At 38.3% G+C, this 27,471-nt stretch overlaps 1 protein-coding gene across 1 annotated transcript in view; it reads right to left on the bottom strand.

The window, feature by feature from the left end:
• LOC124555175 overlaps positions 1-27,471 on the bottom strand; it is a 247,777-nt gene that overhangs the window by 18,307 nt on the left and 201,999 nt on the right. The window contains exon 10 of the mRNA XM_047129001.1: positions 10,740-10,881. Within this exon, the coding sequence (XP_046984957.1) occupies positions 10,740-10,881 (142 nt within the window). The remainder of the gene's footprint in view (positions 1-10,739; positions 10,882-27,471) is intronic.

The following is a 27,471-nucleotide window of genomic DNA, read 5'->3' as shown; positions in this document are numbered from 1 at the left end:
AAGAAATTGTATAAAGTCTGGGACAAAATTCCTACTTTGTGTAATGTATCTGCAGCTCTCTTTAAATGTAAATAAATGTACAGGAAGTGAACAAAAATATGGAAACACCAAAACGACAACTCATTAACATGTCTAATATGGTGCTGGAAAACCAAAGGCATTCAAAACACCTTCCACTTTTGTAATAGATAAATACAGGTCCTGTATGGTGGGCATCTTACCCTTCTTTCTGAAAAATAGTGGCATGTTCAGGTAATGATGATTGAGGTGTATAGTGTTCATGCACACTTCTCTCCAAAGTAGACACCAAAGGCACAAAAATATTGAGATCTGGTGACAGAGATTGCTAGGGGAGATGCGACAATTCATCCCCGTGCTCATAAAATCCGTCTTGGCCGATGCAAGCTGTGCAAACAGCGATCCTGTCATCTTGGAATACAGCATTGGGGAGCAAACATGTTACCATGGGACCTGATCAGCCAAAATGGTCACATAATCCTTGGTGGTAATGCAACCTTGCGGAGTACCCACAGGGTCAATGGAATACCACGATATGCCTGCCCAAATTGTCACCAAACCACAGCCTTGTTTCACTCTTGTGCCTTAAGCTCTGCCAGTAGTTGGAAATGGTGTGAAGCAAGAGTCATCCAATCAAATGACTCTCTTCCATTGCTCCACAGCCCAGGTTTCATAGCTTCGGCACAAGTGTTCCTGTAACGGGCATTTACATCACTGATGTGTGGTTTTCGAATCGCAGTTTTCCCTGCAATTCCCAGCTTATGGAGCTCCCTTCATGTTTTTATGCTGACGGGGTTCATGTGTGTGATATTCAATTATGCAGTGACTTTTTCAGCTGTTATTCTCTAATTTTTTGCCACAATCCTCTTTAATGACCATCTGTCATTATCACTCAAAACACACTTTCATCTGTATTGTGATTTAGCAGATGATATTTTTCTTCTTTTCCTATCTGTAATATAAATCTTCAGCATGGTGCCTCATGAAACACCAAACACTTCAGCTCCCTTGGTTATGGAAGCATCCACTGTACGAGTAATAACAATTTGCCCAGGTACAAAGTCACTTAGCTCTGACATAATTCATGGTCAAATACAAAAGTGCAACCCGCAGGTTTGGACCAAGTATGCATTTCACGTGGTGTTTTCACATTTTTGACCAATCCATACATGATAATGTCTATAACAAAGTTAAAGAAACTGACAGTATCTTATTACAAGACTGGTGGTGAACATCCTGAGCATGTCACATCATATAAGTATTTATTGTAACACTAACAAGCAATGTGAAATGGGACGATCACAGAAAATTAGTATTCAAGAAGGCGAATGGAAGACATTTTTGCCAGATACATTCTGGGAAGATGCAAGACCTCCCAGCAGCTCCAAATGCCTTAGGTCCACCTCAAAACCTGACACCTGAATGCATCTCCCCAATCGTCCCATTGCGGCTGGGTACAAGAATGCCACAGAACAAACCTCTGCCTTTGCTGACCAACACCTCCTAACTACTGTCCATAACTTCCCATTCTACATTCAAGATACTGTTCACTTCACCTTCCTCCCCCATGGGCACAGTTTTGTGGCGACGTAACACTATCTTTCCCAATATGCTCCTGATATCAAACCTACCACTTCTTTCCTAATCCTCCTAACCAATCACCTCCTGACTCACAATTACTTCACTTTTACAGGCCAAATCTATAAAAAAATGCACGATACTGCCATGGGTACCCGCATGGCACCATCCAATGCCAACTTATTTATTGGCCACCTGGAGCAATCTTTCCTATCCAAACAACACCTAAAATTTCTTGTAGTGTTCAAATCCATTGACGATATTTTCATGATCTAGACTCTTGACAGTGACACCCTTATTTCTTTCCCCTGTAACATCAACAACTACTCCCAAATCTTGTTCACCTGTTCCTTCTCAACTCAATGCACCACTGCCCTACACGTTGCCTCCACCTCTCAAGATGGCTACATAAATACACCTGCTTATATCAAGTGCACCAACCATCAACAGTACTTCCACTTGGACATCTGTCACCTGTTCCACATCCAAAAATCTCTTTCTTACAGCCTTGCCACATCTGCAGTGGAAAGCAGGAACTGTTGAAATATGCTGATAACCTTGCCGGAGCTTTTATTAACAGAAAATATCTCATCCAGCTCATTCATAAACAGATCTTCTGGGCTATCTACTCTTCTGATGCCAGTAAACCTGTTAACCAACCACCACTTCTCTGATTACTCAGTATTACCCTGGCATTGCAAAGCTCAACCACGTCCTTCACCAGGGCATCAATTACCTCTTGTCGTACCCACATCACCAAAGTAGCGTTCCACTGTCCACCCTACCCTCAACTTCTATATCTACATACAAACTCTGCAAGCCAATGCATTGTGCATGGCAGAGAGTACCCTGTACCCCTTTTGCCATTTCATTTCCTTTCCTATTCCACTCAAAATAGAATGAGGGAAAAATGATTGTTTATATGCCTCTGTACATGTCCTAATTCTTATCTTCATGGTCCTTACACAAAATGTATATTGGTGGCAGTAGAGCCATTTTGCAGTCAACTTCAAATGCCGGTTCTCTAAATTTTCTCAATAGTTTTTCGTGAAAAGAATGTTGTCTCCCTCCACATAGTTTCCCATTTGTCTTCATGACGAATCCCCGTAACACTCGTGTTGACAGAACCTAATAGTGACAAATCTATCAGTATATCATTGAATTTCTTCAGTGTCTTCCTTTAATCCAACCTGGAGGGGGTCCCAAACACTTGAGTAATACTCAAGAATGGGTCACACAAGTGTTCTATACACAGTCTTGTTTACAGACAAACGACACTTTCATAAAATTCTCCCAGTAAATTGAAGTTGATCATTTGTCTTCCTTACAATCGACCTTACACGCTCTTTCCATTTCATGTCACTTGCAGCATTATGACTAGATATTTAATCGACATGACTTGTCAAGCAGCATACTACCAACACTGTATTTGAACATTAGGGGAGTGTTTTTGTACTCATATGCATTAACTTGCATTTTTCTACATTTAGGGCAAGCTGCCATTCATCACACCAACTAGGACCTATGTCTAAGTCACACTGTATTCCTATACAATAACTCACTGAAGACATCTTCCCATTTACCACAACATCATCAGCAAACAGCTGCATATACTCCTCACCCTCTCCATCAGATCATTATGTACATACAGACATACGGAATAAGAGCGGTCCGACCAGACTTCCTTGGTGCATTTCTGACGATACCCTTGCCTCTGATGAACACCCGCTTTCAAGGACAATGTACTAGGTTGTATTATTTAAGAAGCCTTCAAGTCACTCACATACCTGGGAACATATTCTGTATAATCGTACATTCGTTAACAGTCTGCAGTGGGACACTGTGTCAATTGCTTTCCAGAAATTCACACATATGGAATCTGCCTGTTGCCTCCATCCATGCTTTGCAGGATATTGTGCGAGAAAAGGGCAAGTTGTGCTTCAAATGAGTGATGCTTTCTATTAAGGATATTCATCTGTAATTTTGTTGGTCTATTCTTTTACCCTTCTTATATACAGGTTCCTGTGCTTTTTTCCACTCGGTCGGAACTTTGTGCTGGGCGAGAGATTTGTGATAAATGCAAGCTAAGTAAGGGTCCAATGCTGTAGAATGCTCTCTGTATCACCAAATTGGGATTTCATCCGGACCTGACACCTTATTTGTGTTCAACTCTTTCAGTTGCTATTTTATGCCAGGTATGCCTATTACTGTGTCCTCTATACGAGAGTGTAGGCAACAGTCAAGAGATGGTATGTTTGTATGGTTATCCTGCAGGAATGATTTCTTAAATGTGAAATTTAAAATTTAAGCTTTCCGTTTGCTGTTTTTATTGCCACACCATACAGATTAATGAGTGTTTAAACAGAGGCCTTTGACCTGCTTAGCAATTTTATGTAGGACCAGTCTTTTCTTGGGTTCTCGGCAATATCTTTTGCTAAGGTATGATCGTGGTAGCTGTTGTATGCTTTGCGCATTGATCTTTGGCTGGCACACTAATTACCACTAATTTTTGCCTGTTGTCATTTGTGTGTCCTTTTCTGAACTGAGACTTCTAGTCACTGCTTTCTCAGCTTTTCCTTAACTTTGTTATTAAACCACGGTGGGTCTTTACCATCCTTAATCCACTTACTCAGCACATATTTCTCTATTGTATGATTAACAATCGATTTAAACTTTGCCATTATTCCTCTATGTCCATCATATTGGAAATAAATGACATCCATTCACTGTCTAAGTGGAACGATAACAACTACTTATCTGCTCTTTCTAGTAAAACTACTTTCCCAGCCTTCTGAATGGTTTTAGTAAGTGTTGGTGCTGTCATGACATCATGATCGCTAATTCTTGTCTCTATAGTGTGTCCAGGAAGAATGGTCAATATTCAGGGGTATGAAAACATAGGCTTTAAAATGCACAACTTATGAGCTATAAGCATCACTTTGTCTTCAATATTGTGAAACAAATCTCTTCTACTGCAAGTTTTTGCTTTCCATATTTTGAGAGGAGGTAGCATGGACCAAAACAAGAAAAAATTGTGTAGTAAACATGCACTAAAATGCATACCTTAATAGCTACGAGCACTTCTTCAACAGAAATGTGTGTTCCACATTAATGAATATGAATGACCGCTCATAGCTCTTAAAGTATGCATTTTAAAGCCCAAATTTACTAGCCTCCTTTCCTTCGAATGAGCATTCCTGTCATATTCCTGAATACTGACCATTCCTGCTGGGACACCCTGTATACTGACACTGCAGATAAGGTCAAGTCTATTTGTTGCTATAGGGCCTAAAATATTTCCAGTGTGTGTGGGATGTCAAACTAGCTCCTGACGACAGTTTTCAAAAACCTTCGTTCAAAAGCACTTTCCAAGGCTTCCTGTCCGTACCGCATGCAATAAATCCACAGATGTCCCAGTATATACTTGGATAGAGCCACCTCCAACTAATATTGCATAATCCGGGTATTTCCGCACTACAGAACATAGTCTTTCTTTGAATGATTCTAAATCTGTCACAGAGGAATTGGCACAGTTAGGTACAATTTCGAACTCAATACACACAATATTTTCATCAACTGCAATGCACCCCCCCCCCCCCTTCCACTCTTCCCCACCCATGGCGTCTAATCTTCTTTCATTCCACGCTTTGCTAAATTTTTCAGAGCTTTCTAATTTTGGTGTCAGCCAGCTCTCGGTTCTGAGAATAATTTGAGTGTAACAACTTTTCTGAGGGCAATCCATCACTATTCCAATCCTGCTCCCCCTGGGTCAATTCCTTGTGGTCAGCCCAGGTGCAAGACCTATCCTCTACACCCACCCCTTACTTCGCACCGCAATCCAGTCACAGGACTTTCCTACCCAATAAATGGCAGGGCCATGTGCAAAAGCAACCATGTTATATGCTGATGAGCCAAAACTTTAAGATCACTTACTTAAAAGCATGTTGGTCCACCTAATTCAGCAGTGATTCTGCACGCCATGGATTTGACAAGTACTTGATAGGTTTCCAGGGGTTTGTAGCATCAGATGCCTCTGCACAAGTCACACACTTCTCATAACTTATGGGCAGTTAGTTTGTGGGTGTGGAGCTGGCACCCAATAGCACCCCTTTTTGGTTTCATTGGATTCAGATAAGCCAACTCTGACGGCCAAGACATCAATGGGAGTTCATTACGATGCTCCTCAAACCATTGCAACACTGTTTTGGCCTTGTGACAGGGACAGTTATCCTGCTGGAAGATACCACTGCTGGTGGGGAAAACATGACGTGTAAGGGGTTCCTGGTGATATTCACATAGTCCACTGTCATGGTGCCTTCGATTACTACCACAGGTCCCATGGAAGCCCAAATGAATGTCCCCCATAGCATAATACTGCTCCCAACAGTCTGTGTCCGTGGCGCACTGCATGTTTTGACCAGCCGTTCACCTGGATGATAGCATATCTGGATATGACCATCGACCTGTTTTAACAATAAATGGGATTCATCCGACCAGGAGACATGATTCCACCGATCCATGGTCCAATTTCAATGATCCCATGTCCACCGGAATCATCATTGACAATGTTGTTGGGTCAACATAGGAGCAAGTTGGGGTCCTCCACTGCGAAATACCACGTCGAACACTGTGTGCGGTATGAAACGCTCCAAAACAATTGTGCCTGTGCCAACACTGTACTCCGTCATCAGATCTGCCATAGATCACCGTGTACCTATGTTCTGTTATGAGGTACTGATGTCCAACTTCTTGTCTCTTACTTGTGGTTTCAGTATTCGTCAACCACTTTCCACAGATGCTCGCGACAGTAGCACGTGAACAGCGGCCAGCTTAGCAGTTTCCAAGATGCTCACTCCCAGGCACTGAGCCACAACAATATGGCTTTTGTCAAAGTCAGATAAGTCGGCAGATTTCTGCATTTGTGCCACTTACCATCGTTAGAATGATTCCCCATTCATATCTGTTATGCTCACATTCTTCTCTTAATGTGTCACATGCCCTCACTGCCACCAGGCAGCATACAACTTCGTGGTAGGCAGTGTCATAATGTTTTGGCTCATCAGTGTATATCAGATATGCTGCAATTGCTGTACAGAATTCTACACTGCCCTCCATACGTTTGGAAACACCTGATGATAATTGACAACTGAAAGGAAATACTTTATAAAATAGCATTTTATTGTTTTCTAAATGTTTATTAAGTTCAAGAAGAAGAAGAAGAAGAAGAAGAAGAACAAGAATATTAAGTAGTTTGAGGAATGAGGATTTTAAAGACTTTATTAAACTAAATGAAACAATGAAACATTAGTCAAAAAAGATGTGTCAGCAAAAAGTGTACATTGGGCACGTAACACAGTTTAGATTTTAAATACGTCAATGTCAAATTTTCTTTCAGTGACATGAACAGCACTCAAAAAAATTAGTCTGAAAATGCACTGTAATCTTTCTGATGAAATTTCTCATGACAGGTCAATTAAAAAGTCAATATATGATTAAACCTGTAACTTTTGTGTATCAGATGTTCTACAGAAATCTCAAAACAGAAACTGGAGACACATCTACCATAGAATACATTCATACTTCTAATTTTCATTATTCATACTTTCTTCATTTCATGTGTAACACTGTGTAATAAAATAAGAGAATTTCAGTCAATAAATCTTTAGATGACCTGACATTTGTCCATTTATGTGCTACAGATCTGAATGATCAAAATAGAACAATAATTGAAAAATAACATTTTTTTAAATGATATTCAGTTGCACTGCCTGTCACTGGCTTTGTCAAAATATTCTTTCACTTTCCCATCTGCACTACGACTATTAAAAAATGGATTACATAGTATCTTGCATATCTGCAGGTAAATGGCTTCTTTACTTCTGTAATTATGTGTTGATAACAAATTTTGTAAACCTTGTGTGTCTGCTAACAATTGAATTTTAGAAAAATTTAATTCTTCTGGAAACCAATACCAATTTTTTCGCTGCAATGCAGGAGACCTGATCAGGGAAAACAGCAGCACTTAGTGTTCCTCTAATTTAGTTCCAATAGTGTATATTATATTTCAAATACAATGTTATAAATATTTGAAACACCGCTATGTGAATCACAAACATCTACTTTGTCAGGTTCAAAATCAATCTAAGTCTCTTAAGGAGGAAGAGTGGCAGTTGATTCCCATCATGAATCACAACCTTAGCCCCTACTAACTATAGCTCTGCAATGTGTAATTTCCTTCAAATCCTGAAATGCCTTATTGGAAAGATGTGACTCTTCAACTGACTGAGGTTATGGCTGTTTGGGTGGGAGGGAGCTCTTAAGATTCTTCAGTGCTCGAAGGCATCTCCAAGAGTGACAACAATATCTGTTTACTGCCACACAGACAACCCAGAAACCATTACCTTAATTTTAAATTACAGTAGGCTAATGGGGAAAAGCCAGATGACATTACACACAAAATATTTGCCATACAAAAACCCATTCTCTTGGCTGCAAAATGTTTCCCGTAACTGAGGAGTTACCATTTTAAAGCCTGAGGGGGAAAAAAAGCCTTGGGGGGGGGGGGGGGGGGGGGAGTATGCCCAATATGCCGTATCTTCCAACAAATAAGGAAGACCTGTAAGTGCTCTATTATGAACACAGTACTGATATTAGCACTTTTACACAGTTTAACATTTTAAGACACTCCTCTATGTAACAATGTTCAAGTACAGGAATCACTCTCAAACTTTTTTCTACTCTACAGCGAAGGGTGTGCTATGTTTGAATGATCATAATGAACAAGTGGAAACACGCAATTCATGTGCAATGCCTCCAATATAACAGCCTCCAGTTTAGTCAAGTTAGTCAGCATTCACATTAGAAATCAAGCTGAATCGCATAGAATCCAGAGTCCAAATATGACTGGTCAACTTATACAAGCCATGAGGGAAATAATGCAATATTCGTTTCAATTCTTCTGATTGTTTCCTGGTCTCCGATGGAGGAGCATACTTATACATGATGGCACATGAGAAACTGGCCCCATGCACAGACTGCTAGCCAATTATGCATGAATTGTTGCCTGCCATGAGCAGATACAGTAATAATAGATAAACATGCAATAATTAGATAATAAAGAAACAATGACAATGCAAAACATAGTCACAACAGCTTCAAAACAATAGATGACAATTGGCTTGCGACAATGAGCAGTCTCATACTCAGGGCCGATACTTTGTGCACTATCATGTATTTCGGTGTAAATGATAGTAGATACCTACAATCAAATTTCAAATAAACAACAATGACAACAACATTTGTTTCGTGAGTTTCATTCAACAATAGGCCCTAGTGACAATTATTACGATCTGCCTTTGTGTCAAAAAATTGCCAGTAAAGCACTCTCTTCCACACTGAGAAATAGCAATTAGTCTTCATATTGTTATTAGTGACTTTCAATGAATTTATCACTGTGGCCGCATGACACTAATGGAATTAGGGGTCTTCAACACACAAATGCTTCAATCCAAAAATATTCTGTCATCATCTATACTAGCCTTTAACTGTAGCCTGAAATAAACAATACATCTCCATAGAGTGGCATATGGAAGCCAGCAATTTTAGCAGGCTAATGTCTCTTAATACAATGTTTATGAGAGGCAGCAATGCTCTAACAAAATTATTCGATATTTAGGGAACAAAACTTACAACATTTTGTGAAATAATATGGAAAACAGACAGAAAACCTAAATTTGACTGTATGAGTCACAAGCGATTTCAGGATTGTGGTATCACACTCTAGACATGTACATTTATTGTATTAAAGCACTTAAATTGAGTGTTTTCCTATTTACGATAAGTAACTGGTGTCCTGGCCACAGTCAGCAGATTCAGAGTGTGTGGCACAAGAAATGGGATCTTCTTGCATGGCATAAGTAATCGCCATGCCTGCCAGACACTCTGATCATACAACTGTGAGGGTTTGAAAGTTCAGCTGGAAGTCAACTGGGTGCCAGCCATAGATGTATCAAAATGAGAAAACATGTTGATAATAGCAGCTGGCATGGCACAACTAAAATTACAAGTATCAGCTACCCTCCAGTGCTTGCTTCCCACTGTCCACCAATGCAGAACCTCAAGCCCATCATGTTTGTACCAACACTGCAACATCCTGTATGATTATGCCTGGGCTCCATTAGATGGTATCTTCAGCACAACTACCGATACTGTTGGAGCCACAGTTGCCATGGGCAACACCCTTGATGGCTTGGCTGCTGGCTTCATCTCCACTGCAACAAATGGAGGGGCCACACTCACACTTCACTGGCACACCTTTTATCACTACAGGTCGATAACAACTGATGACAAGATGTACAACATTGGCCAAAGCCAGAAGTCATCCCAAGTCTTCAATGGTGGGGTGCAACCACCAACACTGGTACCACTGACAATATAAGACACCAGCACCAAAGCCATTCAGCTTCAGACGTTGCTGCAGCACAGTCGGTCTGTGGTCACAGTATTACCAATGGTCCTGGGACTGTCATCAGTGTTTATTCCACCAACGTCAATGACAGGGATTGAAGTGCTGCTGGACCACCATGAGCAATGAGCATTTCTGGCAACACTGTCTAGCCCATTCAATACCCACCTCCATCGCATAGCCACAGTAAGATGGGGGGATTCTGTGCCTACTTAGCTAGAGATCTGGAGTCTTGATCAGAGTCTGAAGAATCAGAGGGCACAACATAATACAAGAGAGTCTTCTTTCGTGCTGCAAGCACATTCCCAACATCTGCTTTATGGCATAAACACCCTACACATGCGAAACACTTTGCTTGTGTTTCTGTAAAGCTAATATCTACTTGGTTTGGCTGTGTGGTGACTCTGCTCAGACTATGCTCTAATTTGGCTTGCCCAATTATTGATTCATACCCTTCGGTTAGCATCATATTTGGGTGTAGCTCTGACTTCTTTGTAGGTATTGGTGTACCACTATGTTACGTGTTTCATGTCAGATATATGACTGATTGCCTCCATCTAGTCTGTAGTTCCATTTCTCTTACGTGGAGTGTGCAAGAAATAATTAAACTTAATTAACAATAAGATAAAACAGTGAGTTCTATCCATCAACATAGAAATGACAATTCTTCACAATATACCTGAGGTTTTGAAGGACAAGTAATTTCATTACTTCTTTCACGTGACTGATATGATCCCTTCAAAATTTCCAAGCTTGCCTCTCCGATCCGAACTGATGGCGGCACATTCAATTTTCTTTCAAGTCTCACTTGTGGGAGGAAACTGAAAAGAAAGAAATGTGATAAAAATATATAACATAATAAGATTATTACGATAACACAATTCTATCCTTGTCACATGAGTAATTACAACACACAAGGCTATGGGCTGATACTGGTTTGAAAAATTCTTATTCAATTCCAAAAAGGATTAAAAATTTTGTGTGAAAAACTAAAAGTAACTCTACAGGATCTATAATGGGCATAACCTGAATGTTAACTCATATATATTTAATTTAATTAAAATCTAAAATTTCTGCCTTCAACAGTGGCAATAAGCATTATTACTCTCAAAAACAAACTCCACAAAAAATAACCTTTGAAAACAGTTCAAGTGACCTACATTCAGACAATGCCAGGTTGGGATTGATATTGTACTCCATTTTACCGGAGCACCATAACTGTATATAGGCTATTATTATGATGCGGTTGCTACTCCCAAAGGTAGTTTAAAGCTACTGCCAGTGAGCCCTGGGAGGAACCTGTGTCCCCCTTTTATCTACACCTAGTGTATGGCACATGGTCAAATGTGGTGTGGTGACTCTGCTCAGACTGTGGTCCAATTTGGCTTGCTCCATTACTGATTCATCCTCTTTTGTTAGTGCCATCTTATTCAAAGATACTGATAGAAGCTGAATTTTTCCAATGAGTTTGCCCATAATGTAACCAAGGTGGAACCTGGAAACCAGCCTGATGTTTAACTAAGTGGATGCAGACAACTGCCTAAAAACCACATCCAAGCTGGCCAGCACACCGACCCCCATCGTTAATACACATCTCACATGATTTTCATTAAATACAATGTGTTTCTGGTCATCAAAAAATACTCTACTCAAATGATTAATGAGCACAGTCATCAGACTCACAGATCCTTAAAATGCATCTACAAAATGCTCGAAGAGTTACACTCAAGTTCTGCATAGGAAACTGAAATAACACTTTTCCATGAATACTCTAATCTACCTTTGGTAACTGTTGTTTTTTGGACTTGTTTACTGACAGGATCTTGAATCAATCCTGTGTACTTTTCAGAAGATATTTTTAATGACTGGTCTGTATTTGTATTTGTTTTTGTTTTAATTTTATTTCATTGAACATATGTGTCAATGAAAAAATATCTGGTAAGGAGGACATTCTTGATCTCCTCTGATTGTACACATGACTCAAACTGGAACTGTTAGGTCTTTTCCCAACCTGTACACCTAAAGTAACAAGCTACTATACTAAAGTTGTGTGTTTGATCAACATTATGTCCACTCCACATAAGTAATGTTTTTAACCTTTTTATGACCAGAGATCTGATCCAGAGTGTTTCAAAATAATTCTATGATGAAAGACAGGTTTACAAATGTTACAGTAACAGCACCAAAACTGGAAAGATTATTTATGAAAAAATATAAACATTGTTTTAGTAATATACAATAAACAATATTTATGACACTGAAAGAAGATATAATTCAGCATAGTTTTACTAATATTGTGGAAATAGCTTGCTTTTCATACACACTGCAATGACTGCAGCCAAATTACACAAACATTTCCCTAATGCTATAAAAGTCTGACTCCCCAAAATACCAGCAAGTTGGAAGGGGCAAGCAAAAGTATTGTTGTCAGTCACAAAAACAGATCGCCATAAGCAAGACATGAAACACACAAGCGGACAATACAAATGAACCCTGTTTCTTTAAGCCTTGTAAAAACATATCTTTTGCAAGCTGGAACATGTGATGGAGCAATAATGATATATACACTCAAGGAGAAGCCCTTAATTGGCTCTATGAGTAGGAAGCTAGTTTAATAAAATTTATGAAATATATACATATTTCTACATATCCTACAATTATGCAACACACTGACCTAGTAACAGGTAAGGCAGTGGTAGATTCTTGTCTTGTTAGTATGATGATGGAGTGGGACTTACTTTTTGGATTCCCTTGAAAATATTGCCTCCACTTCCTACTCTTCTTTGGTTTCATCCATTTTTCATATCGAGTAGCTGTTTTAAATTATTTTTTTAGTTCATGGGACATTTTAACGTGTGGCAGTCTAACCTGCTCCAAATGTTAATATACTCAAAAACAAAGCTCCTAGGCGAATACTAGCATTTTATACAAACTATGTTTTCGTGTAGCATTTGAAGGAGAAGCAACCACATGTGGATAGACATTACCCTGTTAAAATACGTGTTGTTGCATGATGGAGGAAGATGGTGCAATATCTTTGGCTCTAAATTCTTTCTGAAGCAACTGTTGTTTTCACTTAGAGCACAATACGTACAAGTCAAGATCACATGTTGTTTCAAATTGTATACTTACACAACTGTCTCTCTCTCTCTCTTTTGTATTTGTCGTTTCTGGACAGTGGAAGTCAACATAATGGCTTTTATTTATTTATTTCTTACAATCTTGCAGGTTCTGCCATGACTGCCACATTTTTTGTTGCAAATCCACTACTTCCGGTTATCTTTTAGGTCAATGTTAATACCAGCATCAGTCAGGCTTCGTAAAATTCTAAGCAATCACATCACTAACTTTGACATTTTCTGGTGCAATACTCATACAATGGCATGCCTTGTTCAAGTCAAGATGTCATGGTGGGACAAACTCAGTCACAAGAGAACAATGATTCTGCCCCATGTGACTTTTTCGAATATGGATATTGTGTCTTTTGATACTGACAAAGAATATTTGCACATGTTTTCAAGTTGCCACTTCATCTGCCTTTGATGAATGACGGTGGTGTAACACTGACCTTACTAGTGAAACGAGACACATTACTGCTTGGTTAATATGTACACCATCTTCTGTAAACTTTATCACTTATTTTAAGGTACATTTTTTTCCACAAAACATCTGATTTTAAATTTGCTCACACGATTCTTTCTGGGTATTGTAAGCTTTACAGATCTTATTGTAATTCTTGGTATTCTGGCACATGCTTTCTATCACAGCCTTGACATATTTGTTCATCTGAATTAAATAAATACAATTTCTCTCTTCAAAAGACTTCACATTTCTTCCTTACAGTCTGATGTAGACAAGAAATTGAGAATTATTAGAATTAATTCATTTATTACAAACTGTCATTTTTTCCATCTCACACACTACAAAATTTTCAGGCTTTTTCTCTCCACGTACCTGGCTAACCTTCCTAAGTTCCTTTCATTAAAGCTATGCGCCATGCCTGCCTGACCCCCCCCCCCCCCCTCTCTGTCTCTCTCTCTCTCTCTCTCTCTCACACACACACACACACACACACACACACACATACACACACACACACACACAATACTTTTATTGTGACTTGACTTTCATGATTAATAGCACTGTCAGTTTCTCAGACAGATGTAGTATGTGTCTTAACATCAATATATTAATTAAAAACCATTCAGTAGCCAATCACATAAAGTATTTCTTTTTTCAACAGACTATGCTGTTATCTTCAGGTCTTAAACTTTTTATTGTAAAACCTGTTCATTTTACACTGAACACTATCTTCTTCAGGCCTTAAACTTTTTGTTGTAATGCATGTTCATTTCACACTGAACCAAGTGAAGTGTAAAATTAATATGTTTAATAACAAAAAGTTTAAGATCTGAAGATGAAAAAAAAGAAATTTGCAATCATAGGTGTTGACTTCCCCCCCCCCCCCCCCCCCCCCAAATTAAAGCAGATCGCCCTTCAGTACTCACAAAATTCAATATATTTACTGATAATGCCTGCTTGAGCAAGATGCATGCAAAATGGGCTTGCACACTATGACTTCTATGTGGTGCATGCCATTTGATTTGCTCATAGTAAGCCAACTGATTGGACACTCATAGGGATGTGTGAAGATGGAGTTATATAACTGAATATATTGTTCACACAAACAGAAAAACTAAAGACAGCTGATGGGAACATGTCTAAAAAATATATTATATTATACAAAAAATCAGAAAGATATTATTTTGGAGGTACATGTGAACAGAGTTTAAAAATTAGTCATCAATTTTATTCAAACACATTCATCAAACAGCAATTTTATCTTCAATGACAGAAGCTGCAAGTTCCGGTAAAATTGTCACAAAAGAAAGACCTTAGTTTCTGTTCACTCTGTAAAGCAGTTTTGTATATTGAATGTACTGTATATGAGTGAGGATGACACACGGTGAAACAGCCACACGAACATAGTCAGCACTAAGCATGAACTACCTATCACAAAAAACTAGTGTAAGAGGATTACATTATCACAACAATGATGCATCTCAATAAGATAATTATTACCACTGTCTTCCATAAACACCTGAGGCACATCATACCAATATTTATTTGAAATGAGTGCCTAAAAACCAACACCATCTATCCACAAAATAGAGTGCTCTAAAACACTCACATGCTAGCTCAAAGTACCTAAGGAAAGGATATTCTCTTGTAACATAATACCCTTTATAATGATACAGCACTTTTAGATTAGTTGTATTCGGGGCAGTATTTTAATGCCACAATGTGCTTGCTTACTAAACTCAGAAACAACACTGACTAATTTGTGACCTTTACTGTTTGAATTGTTTACATTGTTACGTGAACACAAAATTTCATGTGGCGTAATACTGTGGTGAGATCTGGAATGAACCATGTTTATGTTGATGATTAAAAAAATAAAAAATAAATAAAAAAATAAAAAAAACCTGTAATGTTCAAGTACAGTATTAGTAGTGTGCTGCTTCACACGGTCATTTTGATTAAATATTTAGGCACAACATTGCAAAATGACATGAAATGAAATAAACATGTAAAACATGTGAGGTCAGTTTGTAGGAAAGGTGAAAGTCAACTCTGATTTACTGGGAGAATTCTACCAAAGGGTTGCCCATCTATAAATGAGACCACAAACAGGAAACTTGTGCAACCCATTCTTCAGTACTGCTGAGGTGTCTGGGATCCCCACGAAGTTTTACAGAAGTGCTCCATCAACTCAAATGGGAACCCCTGGAGGGAAAACAATCAAACTGCAGAACAATTCTACTACCACCAACATATATCTCCCATAAGGACCATGGAGACAAGATGAGAAAAATCAGGGCCCATACGGAATCATAAAGACAGTCGTTTTTCCCTCATTTCATTTGCGAGTAGAACAGGAAACAGAATGAATAGCTGTGATACAAGGTACCATACGCCAAGCACCATATGATGCCTTGAATAGAATTTATGTAGTGTAAACCTTCAACCTTGTAAAAGCTAACAAAGGGCTCTTTCATTTGCTAACTTTTCAGACTCTATGACATAATTGAAAACAGGATCTGCATTTAAGTAGGATATTCTTCTTCCCTCATAGTGAATATGAGCTGCTGTTAGACTGAAGAACTGTATGTACCAGATTATAAGATGATATGAATATAATAGAGGGAAGCATTCCACGTGGGAAAAATATATCTAAAAACAAAGATGATGTGACTTACCAAACGAAAGCGCTGGCAGGTCGATAGACACACAAACAAACACAAACATACACACAAAATTCAAGCTTTTGCAACCAACCGTTGCTTCGTCAGGAAAGAGGCAAGGAGAGGGAAAGGCGAAAGGATGTGGGTTTTAAGGGAGAGCGTAAGGAGTCACTCCAATCCCAGGAGAGGAAAGACTTACCTTAGGGGGAAAAAAAGGACAGGTATACACTCGTGCGCACACACACACATATCCATCCGCACATACACAGACACAAGCAGACATTTGTCTGCTTGTGTCTGTGTATGTGCAGATGGATATGTGTGTAAGCAGACAAATGTCTGCTTGTGTCTGTGTATGTGCGGATGGATATGTGTGTGTGTGTGTGTGTGTGTGTGTGTGTGTGTGTGTGTGTGTGTGTGTGCAAGTGTATACCTGTCCTTTTTTCCCCCCTAAGGTAAGTCTTTCCGCTCCCGGGGTTGGAATGACTCCTTACCCTCTCCCTTAAAACCCACATCCTTTCGCCTTTCCCTCTCCTTCCCTCTTTCCTGACGAAGCAACGGTTGGCTGCGAAAGCTTGAATTTTGCGTGTATGTTTGTGTTTGTTTGTGTGTCTATCGACCTGCCAGCACTTTCGTTTGGTAAGTCACATCATCTTTGTTTTTAGATTATAAGATGAGGTTTTTTCCCATATTTCTCATTACAGAAATACAGGGTCATCTTATATTTGCAGATTGAACTACTGCTGCTGAGGTCAAAGTTTTTGTATTGTTTAATTAATTGTTGTAGGGCCATCTTACATTTGCAGATCAAGCTTTGGATACTGAGGTTTCTTACAAATTTATTTTAAACGATCCCGAAAGGTACGGCTCAACAAACAAAGCTTGCATTTAAATAGCCTTGAGAGTCCCAATATGCCAAAGTGTTCGATACAGTATCGACCTTGCTCAAACACTCACATGACATTTGCTCGCGGCGCTGGTGCAAGGGATACTCAAGAAACTATGAACTAGGGACTATTAGAATCTAATGCTCTGCTTAAAAATTGACAAATTTGTGCAACAACAGAGGAAATAACATTTCATTCCATCAACTTAAAAATTTTTGTTGAATTTGAACAGGTTAGAAATAAAAGTTTCATGAATGTATGGATACCCTATAAAGCAGAACCTTGCTAATCTGACCCTGGTTGATCTGCCTCCCTGCTTAGTCTGATCATCCTATTTCTGATGTTTGTTGACAGGATTTGTCAATGACTCATTGGCTGCAATACAGATCAGTAGGCAGTTAACCATTGCTAGTTAAGATGGTTTGATCAGTTTCAATATGAAATTACTTGTTTCTCACTTGATAAGTGTTACTGTGCAAGCATTTACTTTGTAAATTTGTGATAGCATAGTTCTTACATATTAAAATGTATAAAACTAAATTACGGCACCCAGTAAACATTAACATGTGATGCTGTCTTTACAAACAGACAATGAGCTCAGTGACTTGAGTGAGAGGATCAGCACAGCCAATGCTGACTGCAGAAAACAAGCAGAATTAACTGACAGCAAAATCACTGATGCCGTAACTCAAACAACCAATGAGAACAAGAAAGACGATGGCAACGAAGACAATGAACCTGTGGCACGAGTATCACATATGGATGCTAAAAATGCATTTGATATACACTGAACAAAGCTCTACGTCTACCCCAATAGACACTTTGTGGGTTAGGTTCAAATGGTTCAAATGGCTCTGAGCACTGCGGGACCTAACATCTGAGGTCATCAGTCCCCTAGAACTTAGAACTACTTAAACCTAACTAACCTAAGAACTTCACACACATCCATGCCCGAGGCAGGATTCGAATCTGCGACCATAGCAGTCGCGCGGTTCCCGACTGAAGCGCCTCGAACCGCTCAGCCACATAGGCCAGTGTGGATTAGGAAATGGTGGAACACTGTGGCAAAATCAAGGTTGTCGTCTGCTAAGCAAATGAAACATTACAGACATTTTACATCCTGCTTAAAAACAGAACAATTTTTATCATGTGACTTCCTACGTTTTAAACAGTACTGTAGTAAGGTATGTAAAATATTAAACTTTCACTCACAATAACAGTATCTTACCATACAATAAAGACTTACTTAAGAGTACAGGCACTGCTGTACTTTACACTTTCATTAAGATTTTTAAGTGTGTCAACAATTCCTTTCAGTTTCTTACCGTTTTAAGATGGAACGATATTTCCAATAGTATTTGCACTTGAAAATTATATTTTACTGTAAGGTACGGTGATATAAGGGGTCCATAAAAGTGTTCCTGTGATAATCCGACCTTTTTTGCATTCTAACCATGCTCCCGGTCCTACGAGGGAAGGACTAGTGAGGTTCTAGTGTACATACATTTATGATGCTTTGTAAGCAAAGGTAACGTGCAAAGGCACACATCTTGTCGTCAAAAGCCAAGTCAATATTTTATTCGTTTATTAGAAACTGTAATGATTTACAAAGTTGATTGCAAATGAGAAATTCAGTCACTGTTCATATATTAGAATACTGAGGAAAAATGTCACCAGCTTTCAATCAGGTTTAAAACAAGATGATAACATTCAGATCAAACAAGAAAGACAATCTAGAATTACAGGTCTGAAAAACTAAATAGATAACATTGAACTGATTGTGGTTGTTATCACATGAATAAATTACAGTGGAAAAACCTGTCGTGGAGATGGTACCAACAGACATCAATACAGCATGGGATGAGTGGAAGTTTGAGAATTGAACTAAATCATGATTGTGATCTTTTACTTATGTAACAGTCGCTGTTGTTACCATGAGCTGCACCGTAGAAGATATTGCAGTCCACATTTCACTGTTGCTCAAGCAGAGCACCACAGAGTATTGGAGATGGCACAGTGACACCAGCTTGGCTGTGAACTAGTATGAGTGCAGGGAGGAGAGTAGTGAGCAGGCGGGAATTACGTCGTGTTGCTAACCATGAGAATGTATTTTGCGTACTTTGGCTTTTTATGAACATCAGCCACATTTAAATTGCAGTTTGATGAATCCACCTGCACTCATATTCGAATTGACTTTAAAATTGAAAAAATACTGAACATTTCCGCAGGAGATGCTAAAAGTTTACACTGGAGTTCAGTAGCGTATTGTGTGGCAATGGCGACGCTCACGGATAATGGGAATGATTGAGGGTGTGTCAGCTGCTGGTTATACACAGCCAATGAGAGAGTGGCAGGCAGATAACATGTTTAGAAGCAAGAGAGAGTGTAACATTCTCTCATCAGTATACAAGCCCACCATACCCAAACACTTTGAAATCCTAAAACATTTGGAAGAAACAGCCAAATATTTGTGACAACAAATATATAAGTTTCACAGCTGTCCCATTAGGACAATTATTATTATTATTATTATTATTATTATTAAAAATACTGATACCACAGATAACAGGCAAAGTAAACAAAACAGGTGGTGGAGATAAAAATTAATTTCACCTTTCGTTTTGTTTACTATATTTCTCCTTGTATTATGAAAATTCAGAAAATCGATAAATGGCAGAACTCTTGAACAGCTGTAATGTTAACTGTTTAGGCAGATACCTTACATCAATAAAAGTTCGTAATTTTGATTAGTCAGAATATGTTAAAAAATAAATATTTATCAACCAGCTACTTGAAAAGGGGGGAGGGTGGCTTCTATTCAGGGTCATCTTACACATGGATAAATATGGTATTGGCTTCAAATGTGCAGTGACCACGTACAGCACAATGCAGTTTCCTGTACCAGTCAGTTAAGTCAATTTTGTAATAAAATACCAGACCTAGTATCAACTACACAACTTTAATGTTTTAATATTTGGTTGTCAATGCCAGAGCGCTGCATTAGCTACAACAATATTTTGAAAAGACTGAACCTATGTATAACTCATGTTTTCGTATTGCTGCTACACATGTACAGTTTCTACGATTACTGTGAAACAAATAGTGGATAACCTAGAACAGTAATAGTAACAGATGACCCTTTAGTGTGCTCGTATCATGGATTGTTTCATGTACTCATTACTTTGTTTCTGTTTGTTGAGTGAGAAGAGGATCTGTGAAGCTATAAGCAAAAATTTAATGAATCTGGGCCATATATCAAAGACAAACATGAATCCTACTAAAATGGACAACAATTATTTTTCCACTTTTTGTTCCAATTTAGTAAAGGACTTATTCAAAAGGGTAAGGACACAATGTCAAAATTTTGTTCCTAATGCAATACCAATGGACATCAAAGAAAACACTTTCCAGAAAAAATACAGCAACATGGGAACAGGAGCCATCCAACTAAAGATTGCAAAATTTGTTCAAGAAAGACAAAACAATCAATGGTAAAACACATAAGGAGGAAACACACTGTGGTGCCCTGTTTGTAATGTACTTCCCTGCAAGTCAGAATCCTTCAAATTGTTCCAGATCAAATTCAACTGTCTGTATGAATACATTTTTTTGTAAGGAATATTTAGGATTCTTCTATTATTATTATTAAAACTCCTAGCCACCACCGAGAATTATAGGAAAAATGACAAATAAGACTTGAAGCTTGCTTATTATTCTGTAATATGTATTGCTGATTAAGATCTATCAAACACATTACTGAGGTATCTATATACTACCATAATACATGATACTTTATTTACAAGCATGAAACAGTGATTCAATTTGTGAGCTTTCAGTTTGGTGTCAGGGGTATCCTGCAACAGGTAATTAATAGAGACAAATGCTGATACACTATGGGTACCAATAATGGGACACTGATAACTGTGCTTCAACATTGTGCCAAAAATAAAGATGAAATCTGACTGCCTTTCATTGCTATGCATGCAAGGTATGTGCTATCCAATGATAGCTTCACATTTCAATGACTCACATTTACCAAATTTTCTGGTGCCCTCCAACTTAAATTTAACACCCTTGTCACTGTCCTATCTTTACATTCCATACAGGCTACAATTTTACTAAACTATGATCCACATTTGTCTCCAACTGAAACTCTGGGAATAGTCCATCCTTTAGTGTCATGGCCATAGTGATCTCCACTGATGCTGCTCAGACCAAAATATCCACATTAATGTTCCAGTTTCAAGCATTTACACCTTAAAACACTACTCTAAATGTTTAACAAATTCACTGATCACCTCATATTCAACATATACAGTCACTATCAAGAAAGAAATGTATATACATATCTTTTTTTAATAAAAGGCATCATGTTACCAAAGAATGCATCTTGCCAGAAACTACACACTTTGTTTTGCAGTCTCACAAAGAATACTTCAAAATGATAAGCAGCTGCCTTGTGACATCCACTGACACAAGTGACTCATCTACACTTCTCGATGAATTAAGGCTTTCAACCGTATACATACATGTCCACCCTCTCTCTGTGTACTCCAACATCAGTGATACACATCATGGGGGTCATCAGTCTTTTCTGTCACTTTGAATCCAGCAGAGGTCACAGATGAACTATTTGCCCGACTGCATATCCCACCCAACTCCATTTTATTTTGATTACAATGAAAATATCTTACAAAACTACAATTTTCCAGCCCGCTCTGTGAGAACAAAAGAGGCTCTCTCCTGGAACTAAAGAGTATGCAGTAGGAACATTTTGATTGGAGAACAGCAAAGGAAAGTCTGTGCCCTTCAGGCACAGTTGGAGGAAGCAAGGAAAGAACTGGTAAGGATCAAGGGAGATGGGGGGGGGGGGGGGGGGGGGGGTGTTTGGAACTGGCAGCCGGTAGGAGGTAGAAAGAAGGAGACCATGATCAGTTTTATCGTCAACACCAAAAACAGGCATCTACTACTGCCAGAATTAAGTGGAGAAGTGCCTCAGGTAGAATGAGGAGCAGGAAATGTGCAGCACACTTCAACTGAGGCCAAGAAGCCTCGGAATGTACAAAGTGTTAGGAAGAAGAAAGTGCTGCTGCTAGGTAGTAGCCATGGGCGAGGTGTAGGCCCTCATTTACAGGAAAGTTTAGGGACAGCGTACCAGGCCACCAGTATCTTCAAGCCAAATGCAGGGCTCGGTCATGTGATAGAGGACTTAGGACCTTTATGCAAGAACTTTACAAAAAGAGGACCATGTAGTGATAGTGGTTGGGGCAGGAAGCAGTTTAGACAGGGATGGGGCATATGACATAAGTGGTGACTTGGACAAGATAGCTTCCCTGACTCATGGCACCAACGTATACTTTGTTGAGCTGTTCTGGTGTCATTATCAACCACATTTTGATGGAGCTGGGAGGCAAATCAATGTGGGGTTAGGGATGGCTCTGAGGGCAGCCAACTTTGCTCACGTTTCTCTGGTGCCCATCGGGACTATCAACAGATGGGATTTCACTAGGCATGGCCTACACCTAAACAGGACTGGGAAGGGAAGATTGGTACAGCTGTTTCATGAAAGTATAGGGGGTGGATCTCGGGGCACACATGGCCAAATACCTGTTGTCATGGGTAGGAAAAGTACGTCTTTTTTAGGATAAATCCAGACAACAAAGGGTATCTTCAGCAGCTTAAAAAATACTGAAACAATCATTCACAAGACAGATTTTAACACTCCAAACATCACACATACCAGATGTCACAAAGAAATACAAACCATTGGAGAAAGCAACATGGGGCATTTCACAGGCTTAACGATCCTATATCAAAACATGCAATCAATAAAAAATAAAATATAACTATTAAAAGTTGAGCTCCAATCTTTGAACTGCACAGTAGTTTGTGTTACTGAGCACTGGTGTAGAGACACAGAAATCCAACATGTAGTACTACCACTGTATGAAAGGGCAAACTCTTACTGCAGAACTGCTTCAAGGAGTTGAGAATCATGCATTTATATCAGAAAAGGAACACAGTTCAAATCAAGACATGACCTCAGTACAGTAAGTGAAGACATACACTTTGAAATATTAGATTAACAGGGCTTGATACCACCAAGAAATTAATCATTTTGTGTGTGTATAGATCTCCCAGTGGTAGTGTGTACACTTTTTTTCCAATAAATTAACAAAAGTTCTAGATAAAGTCTCAAGTACAAAGATCAACATAATTCTGTGTGGGGACATCAACGTCAACACTAATATCATAAATGAATCAAGCAGCACTCTCATAAATATCGTTCCAAGTTTTGATATGTCCCTATTGGTCAATAGTGCAACAAAGGGTTACTACAATGACTGCATCAATAATTGACCATGTGGCCACAAATATGAGCAGGGAAAAATGTGATGTAGCAGTAAAAGATCTCAGACTATCAGACCATCTCTATCAAATAACAACAGTAAAATCGAGGTTCGAATCATTCCCTAAACTACAAGCCTACAAATGACATCTATCAGAAATCAAAATAAAAGATTTTTCAAAAGAACTAGCAAAACAAAGCTGGGATGAAGTGTATAAGGAAACCAATGTGAATATGAAATTCTGTGAATTCTCCACATTATTTAAATTGAACTCTGAAAAGGCATTTCCAGAAGTATGCATGTCTGTAACAACATCTCACAAAAACAGATGGGTAATAGGAGGTATTAAGAAGTCCTCCCAAACTCTTAAACACCTCAGTTCCATGAAAAAGAGTCGCAATGATCCAGAATTCTTAAATTTCTATCATAGATACAAAAAGATCTATAGGAAGGTATTGATTGCTGTAAAATAGTCATTTAATGACAAAATAATATACAATGCAGAGAATAACAGCAAAGCAGTCTGGGATGTTATAAAAAAGGAAACGGGGAGACGCAAATAAATGCAGGATAACATACTGCTAAGGGAAGGGTATAAGGTAATAAATGACCCACAAAACTCAGCAAACTATGTAAAAGAGCATTTTTCAAGTATTGCAGAGAAGTTGCAGCAAAAATTTCCCAAAACAAATATAACACCTGTAAATAATGTAGCACTAAATACAATGATGTTACTTCCAACCACAGAGAATGAAGGCAATAAAACTAGTCAAAAACTAAAAAATAAAAAGTCAGTAGGCTTAGATGAAGTACCAATGTCTGTACTGAAACAATGCAGAGAGATTATACAAGGCCCCTTAACAAATACAATAAATGAATCCTTTATACCAGCGACATTTCCAGAGCGGTTAAAACAGGCAAGAGTTTTACCTTTGCTTAAGAAAGGTAAGCAGAAGACATAGAAAAGTACCGGCCCATTTCCCTGCTGTCACCATTCTCCATTAATAGAAGCAATTATGAATGACAAATTAATGAGTTACCTGAACAAATACAATATTTTAAGCAAATCACAGTTTGGTTTATGAAGTGGTAAAAATAAGGAGTCAGCCATTGTAAAATTCAGAAAAGTTGTATTTGATGATCTTGACAAAGATGTGTGTGTCACGGGCATATTTTTGGATCTTTCTAAGGCCTCTGATACAGTCGACCACAAGATTCTATTAAATATATTAGAAGAAATTGGAATAGAGGGCTAGCTAATGATTGGTTTCGATCATACCTAGCAGATAGGGTACAAAGAGTGGAGATAACACATACTTCAAACAGATCTAAACTACAGTAAAACACTTGTCAGAACCAAAATACATTAATATAGGGGTTCCGCAAGGTAGCATATTAGGACCAATACTATTCCTGATATACATCAATGACTTTCCCAGTAGTGTTACTCATGGTGAAAAAATTCTCTTCGCTGATGACAGCAATACTATAGCCACTGAGAAAACAAGAGAACTCCTTGCAGAGAAAGTAAATGAAACTCTCAAGGAAGTTTATGATTGGTCAATAAGCAATAAAGTGACATTGAACAGAAAGGAAACTAATGCCATGAATTTCAGTTTGAAGAGGGATAAGGACAATGTTAAATTAAATCAAGATAGCACCTCTATAGACTGTGTAACAAATGCAAAATTTCTAGGAATGAATATTGATTATCAGTTGAAGTGCTGTGAACACACAAAGGTACTTGCAAACAGAATGTCATCAGCATGTTACGCCCTTAGAATCCTATCATCAGTGTGTAGTCTGCACAAAATATGAACACAATTTTCAAACGTCAGAAAAGAGCCATAACAATAACAATAAAAATAGCAGTCACACTCATTGTAAAGATCTGTTCAAAACACTGGGGATTTTAACTGCTCAGTACACACCAAAAATAACATTGGTAATTCCTGCACAAACAGCTCTGTCCATGACCATGGAACAAGAGCTTAGCCCCAACTCAAGGAATAAAACTGTACAATAAATTACCAAAAGAGATTAATGAAACTGCAAAAATGCACTTACTTAAAAAGGCAGCTAAAAAGTACCTCTTATGCAATACATTTTATACATTGAAGGATTACTTCGATAAAACAGAGTAGGGGTTGCTTAAAAAAAAAAAAAAGTTATACAAATGAATAATAATAATGATTATAAAACAGCCAACATTCTACACAACACCTTCATACACTGTTTTTTTTCCTTCTTTTTTTCTTTTCTAGAAGAACTTACCCCACGCTATGCATAGCACAATACTAACACCTCTTCCTCTTTCCAAACCCAAAAACCCAACATCTCACTAATTATAGACGGATGCTGACTTAGTTTTTCACAATAGCAAATGGGAAGTTGCGATACAGAAAATGGACCAGAGATCACAAGTGTGTGTGTGTGTGTGTGTGTGTGTGTGTGTGTGTGTGTGTGTGTGTGTGGTGACTGATAGTGAGATACAAACAGTGTGGCATTACATTCTTTAATATGTTATTTGTAAAGGAAAGTATAGTATACCAGGAGTAAATCCAATTATTGTCTCTAACTAGAAGTCTGTACATGTATGTGTATATGAATTAGATTATTTTAAATTGATCTAAGCTTTAAAATACTTTGACATGTCTTATATCCTTGTAGAAAGAGATCTACAGATGAATAAAGCTGCTGCTGCTACTGCTGCTAGTACTACTGCTACTACCACCACCGCACTGATGACCTTGCTGCTGAGTGCCCTACACACATCACCATCTAATGTTGCCCTGGATAGGCCAAGAATGTACACAACATCTGAAAGGTAACATGCAGTCCTAGAATGAAGATGAAGAAGATGAAAAAGAAGAGAAGAAGAAAAAATTTTACATATAAGTAAATATATTTATCACATCATACAGCTAGTAAAAGTTAGAGAATAAAACTATTACTATTACTAGAAGTTAGTTGCTAAAGCATCTTTCAAAATTCACTGCACTTCAGGATAAAAGTGTAGCTCAAGCAACACCAGATACTCGGAATTACAACTGCTTTTGGGGAAAAGTAATGAGGGTGAGAGATGTTAACTACAAAGACAGGGGGAGTCTCATGGAGAATGTCAATGACTTAGAAGGATAGTAAATTTGACAATGAAACCTTTGCAATTAATTCACATGGAAATAAATGTATTGTTGCTCCAAAAGTGGTAGACAAAATTAATATAGACACAAAGTGATATTCTTCATTGACTCTAAGCAGTTAGTGCCCAAAACTGAAGGAAAATATCTTATTAGCAATATAAATGAGTTATGTGACAATTATCCCAACAGCCTATTAGGCTAGCCCAAAAGCCGAAAATTATCTTACAAGAAAATTACCTAGCACTATCACTGTTACCACCTAAATTCACATTGCTGATAAATATGATACCTCTTCGTTCTTACAGCGTGTTTACATTCATTCAATAATTTCCCATACTATGGGACAAAAAAAGTAAACACTGCTATAAATATGTTGATTGAACTTTAAACATATTGGTGGTCTGGGTAATTACGTCTGACTTCATAGTAATAACATTAACAAAGAATCCACTTGCATATGTGCTTCACAGCGCTCCACTAAATACCAAGGTCATAATAATTTTATTGTCATTTGCATTTATACATTAAAGAGGATAATCACCATGAGGACATGGCACAATACATGAGAGAAACAAAATAATTGTATTCATTTGTACAGATATCAATGAAACAGATCTTACTGAATATACTTTAGCCATCATCAGTATTAATTTCTGTTTCTTCACTGTCTGTCGTAGCTGCCATTAATGACTTACAGAAATGATGATACTGCTCGGGCATAATCCCCATGTTGCTAACACCTAAAAACATCTTTGGGTTTATGTTCCGCAGTGGGAACTGGTTCAC

Source organism: Schistocerca americana, chromosome X (assembly GCF_021461395.2).
Source record: "Schistocerca americana isolate TAMUIC-IGC-003095 chromosome X, iqSchAmer2.1, whole genome shotgun sequence".
Taxonomy (NCBI): Eukaryota; Metazoa; Arthropoda; class Insecta; order Orthoptera; family Acrididae; genus Schistocerca; species Schistocerca americana.
The sequence above is the reverse complement of the archived record's forward strand: the minus strand, read 5'-3'. Positions and strand labels throughout refer to the sequence as shown.